Below are 12,791 nucleotides of genomic sequence, written 5' to 3'. Positions count from 1 at the left end.
AAACAGTGAACTTTTCTCCCAATTGACTCTCAGACCTAAGCACTCGAGGTGATCGAGTATTAGTGTCTTGTGGTGAGCGAGTTCTGAAGGCGATTGAGCCAGAATCAGCCAATCGTCCAAATAGTTCAGAATTCGAATGCCTCGGAGTCTCAGGGGTGCCAGCGCCGCTTCCATGCACACTGTAAATGTACGAGGTGCTAGGGATAGGCCGAATGGCAGGACTGTGTACTGATATGCCCGGCCCTCGAAGGCGAATCTCAAAAATCGCCTGTGACGTGACGCAATTTGTATGTGAAAATACGCGTCTTTCAGATCTATCGCCATAAACCAGTCTCCTCGGCGAATCCGCGCGAGGATTTTTCTGGTCGTGAGCATTCTGAACTTTCGCTTTGCTAGCGCTTTGTTCAGACACCTTAGATCCAAAATGGGTCTGAGACCCCCGTCTTTCTTGGGTACCAGGAAATATCTGCTGTACCAACCCCCTTCGCTTTGAGCTTGAGATAAAGGCTCTATGGCCCCTTTGCTCAATAGCTTCGCTATTTCGGCTCGAAGTAGATGTGCTACTTCTGTTTTTACCGTGATTTCGACTTTCTCCGTAACACGGGGAGGGCGTCGATGAAACTGTAGCGAATAGCCTCTTTTTATAGTCTCTAGCACCCATTCTGAGACCCCGGGAAGTCTTTCCCATGCATCTGCACGTGTGACTAGGGGTTGAATGTAATCTGGGCCCTGGTCGCGAAATGGCGGCGACACGAGAGCAACCGTGTGCTGTAACATGGACGCCGTGGCGTCTGAGGCGGGGGGCATGTTTAACACAGTATGCATCCCGCGCGCGCTCGGCTCTCTGAGTTGAGAGAGCGCGCGGGGCGAGCCCCGTAGGGCTCGTTATATTTGTGAATAAACGTGGGCGCTTGGTGGTGGGCACATTTATAACACCGGGGACACTGTGTTTGTGTACTGACTGACCGTTCGTTAGTTTCGTTTTTACAGAAACCGCGGAACGTGCAGTATGTAGTGGTTGTGGGCACTGGACAGTGGGCACGCTCACTACATGTAAAGCACAATCGGCATGAGCCGATTTTATGTGTGTAAACCCTGTGTTGAACGGGGCTGTGCTTGCACGGGTTGAAAAACCGGGCTCTGGTCGCGAAATGGCGGCGACACGAGAGCAGTCGTGTGCTGTAACATGGGCGCCATTGCAGCGTATGATGCGGGGGGCGCGCTTAATCGAGCGGGCAGCCCGCGCGCGCTCAGCTCTCTCAGCTGAGAGAGAGAGAGCGCGCGGTGCGAGCCCCGTACGGCTCGGCATGTTTGAGAATAAATGTGGGTGCGTGAACGCGGGTACATTTATAGCACTGGGGAGTACTGTCTATTAGAACTTACTGACCGTGCATCGGTTTCGTTTCATAGAAAACGTGTGACATGTAGCTTGTAGTGATTGTGGGCACTTGAAAGCGGGCACGCTCACTACATATGATGCACAATCGACAGAGTCGATTTTATGTGTTTAAGCCCTGTATTGTGTGTACGAATGGGCACTGGGTCGTGGGCATACAGTTACACACATTACATCATCGGCTGTGGCCGGGACACCGTGTAGCACAGAGAGTACTGTCTATCAGAACCGACTGACCGTGCATTCGTTTCGTTTTTACAGAAACCACGGGACATACAGTGTGTAGTGATTGTGGGCACTGAAAAGCGGGCACGTTCACTAACTTACATGTGACGCACAATCGACAGAGTCGATTTTATGTGTGCAAGCCCTGTTGTGTAGGGCTGTGCTTGTGTGTACGAATGGGCACTGGGTCGTGGGCATTACGGATACACACATTACACCATCGGCCGTGGCCAGGACACCAGTAAATACATTTTCAGATTTACCTGGGGCGTCGTGAAAACGGCGTTTGTGTGCAGGCAAACGGGCATTGATGCCGATTTGGTGACTGCAAAATACACTGGCACGGTCGCGTATGTTGGGACTGTGCGAGCGAGACATTTTAGTGAAATCCGGCCGCGGCGGGATTTTAACACTGTAACTTAACGTTAGCTTTCCTCGAAGCAGAAGTGCGCATCCTGGCTGAAAACGGGGCTTTCCGGGACTCCGCGATTTCTTCGTGAATTCAGGAAGAAAAAGGCGCGGGTCGTGAGGACGGTAACGTACGTTCCTCTGCAGAAAAGCAGCCATCCAGCCGGTAAGCGCATCGATGCTGGTCTTTCTCCGTCGACGCTCATGAGCGGCGGGGGAGGGGAGATCCTCGGAGCTCGCCCATCCCTCGCTACCCGAAGCGAGGAGAGAATAGCAGTCGTCCTCCACAGACGCGGCTTCACCCTCGTCCATGACGGACGCGGCGGCACACAGCGGCCCTTGTCCGTCGGTCAGAGAGTCCAGCGAAGCGGGCGGAGAAGCTGGCGGCAGCAGCGGCGAGCACCTCGTGGTGGAGGGAGGTTCCGGGCTCCGCTGAGCACGGCGCTTTTCACGGCGCGGCACTACAGCGGGCGGAAAGATGCAGCTTCAGTAAATGAACCCCAGGCGAGTCCGCAGAGTCACCGTAGGCATCAAATCACAGTGATGGCAGCCGCCATCGACGAGAGCTGAAGCTGCGTGATCATCACCCAGGCAGGAAACACAAGCACGTGGTCCCCGTCGCTGAGCGGGGCTCTACACGAGCCACAGGAGGTGCGAGGCATCTTGAAAAAGACGCTCGGCTCTTTTAGTGGTGGAAAAACTGTGTGTCGCGACGGCGAACACACACACATAATGTAAAGGATATTCCACGCCGGAGAAGCGCAGCAGGGAACGGCGGCTGAAGGCGGCGATGACCAGCGGCTTCAGGTAAGAGGCGCGTCCTGCTGAGGTGCTTGTATCTGACGGCTGTGGCGGCTCGAATCCAATTCAACGATGCGTGCAGCTTCGTGAATTTAGAAAAATCAGTGTGTTAGACAGCTATGCTCGTATTTATAGGCCTAGGCCACGCCTGTTTTGGCGGGAGGTGACGCAGAAGGGCGCGAAGCGCCCTCATTGGTCAGCGTCTCTGGCCTCGCATAGGCTGTGCTTTTCTGGCGGAGCAGCCAATGGGTGAGCGATATTGCTCCACCTAGGGTTGTATGCTACAGAAAAGCGTTTTACAATATTTACAAAATTAAGGATTAATTTTAAGGCTTCAATCTCGACAAAGAAATACTTTCCCGTAGCGTTCTTCGACACAGTACGAGAGAACTCTACGTAAGAGAACCACATCTTTTCAACATGTCGACACCATGACCCAAACTCCAGCTACAACTACAGTGCTTGTAACAGGAAGTGAGACTGAAATTGCTGACAACTCGTTTTGGCAGTTCAGAATCGATTCTTTCTTTTAGGAGCCAATATCTTTATTTGTCATGCACTTTGATCTTTAAAACTTTGAAGACCTTTTACATTCACAAACAGCTATATTACACACTGGACTTTAATATGTCAGAAATCACTTATAATTTTGCTTCAGAATCTTCTTTTTTTTTCACGCCATGGGTGAAAACTAATGTTTTCAGATAGACATCATATGGTAAGAAGTCCATAAGTGTCATCTGTCTGAATATTAGATCTCGCGGCGAGTGACAGATGCATGCTGTCAAACGACAGTCAAAGTGTCATTCTTACAGCGGATCGTCGGCCGTTTTGATTGATATGCGCTTTATGGAAGACACCATCTGCAGCTTGGACACATGCCACTCAAAACTAGCAAGACTTAACAGTTTGGTCAAATGTGTAAAACATAACGCACATATGATTTTAAACGTTTAACGCCAGAAGGACAAGATTTGTGTCACAGAATGTGCTTATCACCTCACTGACACTGGTGGAAAACTGTTTGACAACTTTGAACTGTTTTGATAAATCTGCATCATTAGTGCAATGTCTGAACATATTGGTTTTCTGCTCTAGTTGAAGATGATAAAGAGAATCTGATTCATCCAATTAGTGTCAAAATTTGGTTTCTAAAGTAGAATACATTATCATTGCAATAGCTCTATTTCACTGAACATCTTTACCATTGCTCCATATGATATAAGTAAGACTAACATTTAAACATGTTTGTATTTGAGGAAAACATTTACATTTAGTATAATATTAAACGTGACTGTCAGTGTCTGATGTTTAAGTAGTGATGATGAAACTTACAAAAGCAACTGTAGTATGGCATTTTTACAGTGTTTAACAGTAATTTACTGTTGCCAGATGGACTGGATCGTGTGACTATCTTGGTTCTGTAGTCAATGTTTCATGCTTTATATTTTCTGTTTAGCAACTTGCCTTTTTTATTTTTGATCTCTGTTACTGCTAATGATGCAAGAGCATTTGAAATATAGCTTTACTTAATCTGGTTTGGGATTAATATGATAATCCCCTTTTACTGTGTTTTTGAGACTAATTATAGTTACTGTGTTTAATCCGTCAAACCTTTTTTCTCACTGTAACTCATTCATTGTTTCCTTTTCCTTCATTCCTCCTTGTTCAAATCTCGTGTACTTTTTTTGCACTCTATTTGTCCTCGATTATCAACTAAAATTCACTTAATGAAGTCATATCTGAGCATTGTGGGAAATGCTTTTTCTAATACTAGAATATACACTTTGAAATATTGCATTTAGTTTTTCTAAAACTAAATGCTTTTTCTGGGTGTTTGCTACTTGCCACTTGTCTAAATGCAGGGTGTCCTAAATGGTTACTTACTAGGGTGTTGATTTGCAGTTGTTAGGGTGTTGTAGATGTTTGTTCAGGAGTGTCTAGGGTGTTCAGGGTTTGTGTTGGGAGTAGCTAGGTGGATGTTGTGGTATTTTTGTCTCCCGTTTTATCATCCTCCATGTGAAAGTGATCGATTTTGTTGATGTGTGAACTGTTTTGATTAATTTCATTACTTTAGATAAATATATAAATGGGTTCAATTGTGGTTGTGAAAACACTACAGTTCAACTTTTTTTTTTTTAAAAACAAGAAATTACTGTTCTTATTTAGCAAGGATGCATGAAATTGATCAAAATTAATAGTAAAGACAGTTATAATGTTTACAAAGAATAGTTTTTCAAATAAACGCTAAATCTTTCTATTTATGAGAGAATCCTGAAAAAAAGGTATTATGATTTCTACAAAAATATGAAGCAGCACAACTGTTGTCAACAGTGATAACAAGAAATGAGCAGCTATCATCATATAAGAATGATTTCTGAAGGATCATGTGATACTGAAGACCAGTAATGATGCTGAAAATCCATCTCTGACCATAGGAATAAACTATTTTAAAACAGACATTTTAAATCATAATAATATTTTAAGATATATTTTATATATATATAAGGTGTCTGTGTTACAGTGTAATTATACATGTAAGTACTGAGTAATATTAATTAACTACATGTACTTACTGTAGGGTTCGAGTAGGATTAGGATTTGGTTGAGGGTTAGTTACATGTAATTATGCATAATGTATTGTTATTACTATTGCAATTACATGTAACATGTGTAACAATGACACTGTAAAATAAAGTGTTACCATATATATATATATATATATATATATATATATATATATATATATATATATATATATATATACATACATACATTTTTTTTCGACTGTATTTTTGATCAAATAATTTCAGTCTGGTGAGCATAAGAGACTCTTTTGAAAACGTAAAAAAATCTTACCGACCCCAAAATGTTTGAACAGTAGGGCATGTGTGACAATATTTATTGTAAAATAAACTCGACAAATTCAACAACAACAACAAAACAATATTTTAAAACACAAAAACATTGATCAGACAGGATCCAGAGAGCGGGGAAAGACAGAGGCAGATCCGCTCCTGACAGTTTTACCTAATTAGAAAGATCCTCAAAAACCAGAAGGGGGAGAAACGGGCATTAATATGCAAACATAATGATCAGCTTAGCAGTACGTCCCCAGTTCCCAGGGATCAGCCTGTCTGTCTGTGTGAAAATTGAGGTTTGGTCTGCTAAAATATGAGCCTCCGGTTTAGACTGATAAATTGCAACACTCAGTAAACTCGAGTCAATCGATAAACCGAGAGCTGCCAGCACAGAGCCGGAGAAAAAGCTCTCCACAAAGACGGCTTCAGTATTGTAGGTTACATTACGACATAATTGGGTTTTAGATTGTAATTACTGCGCATGCATATGATTCTCATCAACATTCGTGTCATTTTTGTCTCATTTCACACATCTTCACCCTTAACGTTAGCCTGTAATTTCCACCGTGTGAATTTTAAGTCTCTCAAGAGCAACATAGACCATCTTAATCTCAGGTTAACAACCAAAGTGATGCTAATTCACTTTGCAAACTCAATTTAGACCATATTAAACTGTTAGTATGCTACCTTGGGCTACATGCCTCAACCTTATGCTGACAACTTTTAGAAGTGTAATCAGCTTCCAAGGGCATGTTTCGCATTTACTCCGACAATCGAATCCACCTGAACGCTTCAGGCCTCAGGTAGATTGAGCCATCAGCTGGGTTTTCAAGACACACGGGCAAACTAGCGTTGGGAAACCTAGAGCTATAGCCTTATAAGTCTGGTCCTATTTGCAGCTTATTATGGCCAAGAACCGACAGATATGACATGTAAAGTAGCCACTGTAATTCAGTTTGTTTGTACGTGACATTTAGGTTTAGTTTAGGGGCATGTCCACATGCAAGATGGCAGAAAGCAGCACTGCAGTGTATGGTAGTGAATGACTTTTGAATGAAGTTATTTTTTATTTCACTGCGGGCATTTCAATAATATGAATAACATGCTTTGGTAAATCATAATTGTATTGATAATTTTGACTTAGTATGTCGATTTTAACTGTGCATCTCATACTTAAGAGTTAGTATGTCATAATTTTGGCATTTTGTCAATTATGACTCGTCATAATTTGCTTTTTGTGTCAATTTTGACTTTTTATCTGATAATTATGACTTAGTATGTCAATTTAAACTTTTTATCTCATAATGATATCCCAGTATGTCATAATTTGGGTGTTTGTTATTACATTGTGAGATCATAATTTGCTTTTTATGTCAATTTTGACTCATCTCATAATTGTGACATAGTTCACTCCAAGGACGATAACAATAAAGCTACGTTCACACTACAAGCGAATTTGTCGCTGCAGGTCGCCAATGGCTGGCGGTTAGGTGGTCGCTAGTGGGCGTTCCCGCCACTGGTTTACTAGTAATGTTTGTGAGTGACATTCACGGATGTTTCTCCATGTTGTACGTTTCTCCATGAGTCAGTGCTGTGAATACCACTGTATGTACATGGAGATATATCACAACTTATAGGACAGTTTCTGACTGCTAAAATGAGCTTCTCGTTCAACTTGCTTCTGTCAGAGAGTGACGGATGATCACACGCGCTCCACAGACTACACTCCTATTGGTTGTTGGTCCCGAAAGTCGCTCTTCATTTGCATAAAGTTAAACAGATCTCAACTTTGTCGCCAGACACGCCCCGTCAGGTCGCCAATGGCCGCGATTGCGCGTGTCGCCGGAAAACGCCCGCTCCCCATTGAAATGAATGGTAACGTGTCGCTTTGTCGCTTGTAGTGTGAACGCACCTTAAGGATATCAGTTCTAGAATCTCAATATTAAAGAATAGCAGAGTTCACCTCACAGCTATAATGGCACAGAGAAACAATATTGTTGGACTTTAGTATGTCAATTTTGATTTTAATTCAATTATGATTTACCCAAACAATTATTTCTTATGTCATGGAAATGGGCTTCAATACTTTCAGACTTGAATGCATGACTTAAGTCGTAAGTAAGAGCTTAATAGCTGCACTAGACGGTGGCCAATAGAGTACTTCTATTAGCCACCGCTACCATAAAAATAAGAAAAGAAAAAATCATTCTGCTGTTTTAAGGAGATCCCACATTATGTATTACGCTTTTACAATAGTAGCAATCACCTAACTTTGGAAATTGTTGATACCATGGTTAGCATAGTCAGTTTCCATAAGGATCAGGTCACTCTACTGTATTATGTTCACAATGAAAAATGTTGTGTGGCCAATAATCAAGTAGAGTTGTGCGAGCTCTGCGTTGCGTGATGACCGGCGCTGCTCTCACACGGATTGAGCAAGACTGCGGCACATTGATATTCAGGCCACGACTCCCTCTGGTTTTAATGAGAGTGCTTAAGGGCAAGGCAGAGCTAGCATGCCAGCTGCCGGTATTAGATCGCTCCAGCCTAATGAGATAAATACAGTCATTAGTGCGTGTGTGGGGCTGGGAAATGGAGTACTATTGAGGCATAACACACAGGAGACACGGCGAGGGGATGCAGGATCCAACCGGACCCTTCAATCGCCAGCGTTTGGATCATGTAGTCACGGCTTATCTTCAGCAAACATGCATGTACGTTATGTCAGTAAACTGAAGCCTCGGGCGATATCTGTGTCAAATTAAAAAGAAATGTAGGAATCTTGGGAGAGGAGGTTTGTGATTACTCCTGACTAGAGTGTGCGTTTGTGGAAATGTTAATTGATGTTGTGCAGTTGTCATTGTTATTCAAATATATGTTTATCAGGGTGAATCTCATGAAAACTGTCAAGAAATATTCAGGTCATTTTTCACAAAAAAAAATAATAATAAAAAAAAGTGGATCTTATATTTGCATTATGATAATGAAGCCCATTTTTAGGACCATTAAGATTTTTTTTTTGCAATTAAGCAGATTTTCCTCCTCCCCAAATTAGTCGCCTTCGATAGTGCGATAAAAATTAAATTATCCTTACTGTAATGAAAAATAATAATCATTTTAATTTATAATATTTTAACGTTATATATTATAATATTTCCATATTTACATTACACAATATTAAGTTTTTACATCAAATAAATGCTTTAACAATATTTATTCTATGATTATATAATGTTAATGTTTAAAAAAAAATAGTGTATTAATATAAATAATATAGTAAAAAAAGTACAATTGTAAGTTTGCATCATGATATTATTTGTTGAACTGAATTTAATTTATGCAGTATAAAATGTAATATTCTGAATACAATTATTTGTTTTATATATCTGTTCACGGTCCCCTGTGGGACTTTTTGGACTCCTGGTTTTAAACCCTGATATTACAAGAATTCAAATTTTATTTATTTTTTATTATTATTTGTACTCTTTTTTACTTTTTTTTTTTTTAATTAATGTAAACATGCTTACATGTCATGAAAAGAATATCACAATGCAAAATTGTTTCCTATAATAAAATAGTATTTCTTTTTTCTTTTCTTTTGCTTTTATTGTGAAATATGACTTCTATTTTGAGATTCACCCATCACAACCATTTGCTAAATAATTTACCTTGGACAACATTCTTGTTGGCTTGTATATCATTTGATTATTTGGATTTTAATGTTTAAGAAGAGTAATGATCATTACTAAGCACCTATTCACGAGTTTCACATCGATCACCCAGTTCGTGAACCAAAAGCGGCTTCTTTTTATACCTGACACTGATGTTTCATTACGGCGTCACTCTCCTGAGTCCGTGTGATCATCTCACCCACTCTCTCTCATTATTAGCTTTATTCTGGATATAACCTTTTCCTCTTCTGTCTTTATCTGCCTGTCAGCAAGGAGACCCCGCCTGACCTCAGATCAGTGCAGAAGAATATGTGAGTTTTTGAAGGTTTGGCGTGGAAATGGGCTAGATAAATCACTACAGGGCATTGGGCACTGATGTGCTTGGTTCTGCAGGCGTGTGTGTGTGTGTGTGTGTGTGTGTGTGTGTTTTCAGGCTGGTACTTGGGGAACCAATCATTAAAGTTTCTACAGAAAATTCTGCTTTGGTACTTGGAAGCGCAGGGAATCTGTTGAGTCACCAATTATGAAAACATAACATATCCTCCCTTTTTCTCTTTATGTGTCCATGCTTTCTTTCTTTCTTTCTTTCTTTCTTTCTTTCTTTCTTTCTTTCTTTCTTTCTTTCTTTCTTTCTTTCTTTCTTTCTTTCTTTCTTTCTTTCTTTCTTTCTTTCTTTCTTTCTTTCTTTCTTTCTTTCTTTCTTTCTTTCTTTCTTTCTTTCTTTCTCTCCTCACTATTCAAACTCTCATCCAGGTTTGGGAGGAAAAAAGAGGATAAAGCCAAATCTAAGGCTAAACAACTGGGCGCTTTGAGCGAAGAGGAGATGGACAAGAGTGAACCTGAGGTGTTTCTGTCGAAGTATGTTTGCCTTTAAGAGTATTAATGTAACATGTATTATTTAACCCATAAAGTTAAATTATAAAACAGTAGAATATGCTAATGTACCAATTAGGGCTGTGAACGATTAATCGCGATTAATCGAATCCAAAATAAAAGTTTGTGTTTACATAATATATGTGTGTGTACTAGTGTATAATTATTTTGTATGTATAAATACACACACATGCATGTATATATTTAAGATTTTTTTTTTTTTTTATATATAAAATAGTTCTATTTATATATAATATAAATCATATAAAAATATATATGCAGTATATAAATGCAAATATTTCTCAAATATATACATGCATGTGTGTGTATTTATATATGCAAAATAATTATACACTAGTACACACACACATATTATGTAAACACAAACTTTTATTTTGGATTCGATTAATCGCGATTAATCGTTTAGAGTCCTAGTACCAATGTAGAAATGCTTAAACCAGTTCTGGATGTTAATTGCTCTATTGGCATAATTGGTTGTTCTCTTCGTACAGTAATTAAAGAGGAAGGGAAACACAAATTTAAACCCAAAACACAGTTGAGTGTTTAACATTTCTAGTGTCTAAGAATTTTCTAAAGAGTGTGTTTTTAATCCCACAGGAGTGAAAGGAACAGCCCTGCTCCTGACCGTTTCACCTTCCCGGACGTCGAAGATGATGACCTGGATCCCAACTATGCTCGCATCAACAATTTCAGAGAACCCCCTGCCTCCAGTCACTCCCCGTATCCACCCGAGACTCCCACCCACAACTACTCTCAGCCCCCTGTCCCCGTCCCGAACAGAGAGCTGCCCAATGAGGAGGAGCTAGAGGCCCTTTATGCAAAAGTGAACAAGCAAAGAGCCGCCCCCCCAAAGACTGACAGGTGGGAGCCAGTCTATACACATTTTTATTGATACCTTGCATAAAATGACAAATATTGTGCAATATTGTTTTGTTTTGTGTGACCAGTACCGATTATGTATCCGATAACCAACAACTTGAATTGTTTTATTTTGGCTTTTTGACACAATAATAAGTAGACATTTGTTATACTACAGCAGTAACCCGATAAAATAATATATTTTTTAATATTTACTATCTTATTGTTATGATTAAAATATGTATAATGCATATTATCCACAATAATATATATTTTTTATTTATTATTAATACTAATAATATTTAATACTAATATTTAAAAATATTGTTATTTTGTTTGTTTTATTTTTATTATCACGTTATTAAATAAGATATTTAACTGTTGTAATTTTTTATACGTTTTTATAATAAATAATTGTATTATTAGCATTTATTGGTCGAACCTATTATCTCTGTTATCCACTGTTAAAAAAACCTCCTCTCAATAGTCACTCAGTAAACTTTAATCAATGGAAGTTTTAGTACTTGTTGAACCCGTTATCAAAAGCATAAAACATGTTTGCTTTGGCATTGTACATGCAACATACCAAAAATCCAGGCACATCGGTAACGAACGCTTTGGCCTTTTAGTCGAATCAAGCTGAAATATTGACAGACGGGTCTGCGGAGTCATTTGTGATTTACTGTGTAGCTGTACAGTCTGTATATACAGAGGGAATGTACGTCTCACTGGTGAGTTTTTAGTCCGGGTTGAGTGGTCTCAACGACCGAGCGCATTGATTTGTTGTCTGGCGGTAATTATGCGTGAGTGTTGCAGTGTCCGTGGGGACCGTGTTCATTCTTGCTCTAGTCCTACCATCGATTCGCACAAGATTATCTTCCTTGCGCTGTGCTGTCCACCGAGCTCAGAAGAGCTGTAATCCTATCACACTCACACACAGACTCGCTCTTGTACATGTTGCTGTGAGAAATACACTCAGAAACACATTGGATACCTTCTCAAGGCTACACACCACATTTCCTGTTCTTAAATATACTGTCATATTTATAGTTTCCGACGAAGCACCATATATGCTGCAGTAGTAGGCTACTACTGTAAAATCATAATAAATGTATGTAAATCGCATAAAACATTTGGGAATAAGGCACCGTTTCCATCCAGCGAGACGAAGCGAACAAAACTGGTGGCATATAACAGTTACCACTAAGAAAAATGTAAGTTACTGCAGTTGGAGAAGCCATTTTGCATCTTATTTCATATATAATAAATAATTTGCGCCTCAGAGCACGCAGACAAAACTCGGTCATGTTATCTTGCTTTCGGAGGCGGATGCTGCTGTCTAGGAACGCAGTCTGAATTATTATACCGAATCACTTTGACGATCAATCGCGCAAAGTCACATGACTTTTTTGATGTGCATTGAGGAATTTACTCTGTAAATGTGTTTCCATCATAGTTTATGCACATGGTTTCTTATCTGATCTTTTTTTTTTATCCGCCTTAATCGAGCGGATACATTTTTTTTATCTTTTTTTCCAATCCAATTCCAATGTTTATCCCAAAATGCACATCAAAATAGGTGGATGGAGTCAAACCAACTTAGACCACAGATTCATTGTGGTGAAAAACTACTGCAACTTTTCTATTTTGGCAGAAACTATTGGCGCTTTTCCACTG

At 40.0% G+C, this 12,791-nt stretch overlaps 2 protein-coding genes across 2 annotated transcripts in view; both read left to right on the top strand.

Moving 5' to 3' along the window:
- The window catches only part of nrp2a (neuropilin 2a), a 250,386-nt gene that overhangs the window by 90,802 nt on the left and 146,793 nt on the right, over positions 1–12,791 (top strand). The window lies entirely within an intron of this gene.
- The window catches only part of pard3ba (par-3 family cell polarity regulator beta a), a 156,830-nt gene that overhangs the window by 113,123 nt on the left and 30,916 nt on the right, over positions 1–12,791 (top strand). The window contains exons 19-21 of the mRNA XM_079615678.1: positions 9,632–9,673; positions 10,116–10,220; positions 10,854–11,117. Of these exons, the coding sequence (XP_079471804.1) occupies positions 9,632–9,673; positions 10,116–10,220; positions 10,854–11,117 (411 nt within the window). The remainder of the gene's footprint in view (positions 1–9,631; positions 9,674–10,115; positions 10,221–10,853; positions 11,118–12,791) is intronic.

The sequence above is a fragment of the Phoxinus phoxinus genome, assembly GCF_949152265.1.
Source record: "Phoxinus phoxinus genome assembly, chromosome: 6".
NCBI classification, from domain to species: Eukaryota; Metazoa; Chordata; class Actinopteri; order Cypriniformes; family Leuciscidae; genus Phoxinus; species Phoxinus phoxinus.
The sequence above is the reverse complement of the archived record's forward strand: the minus strand, read 5'-3'. Positions and strand labels throughout refer to the sequence as shown.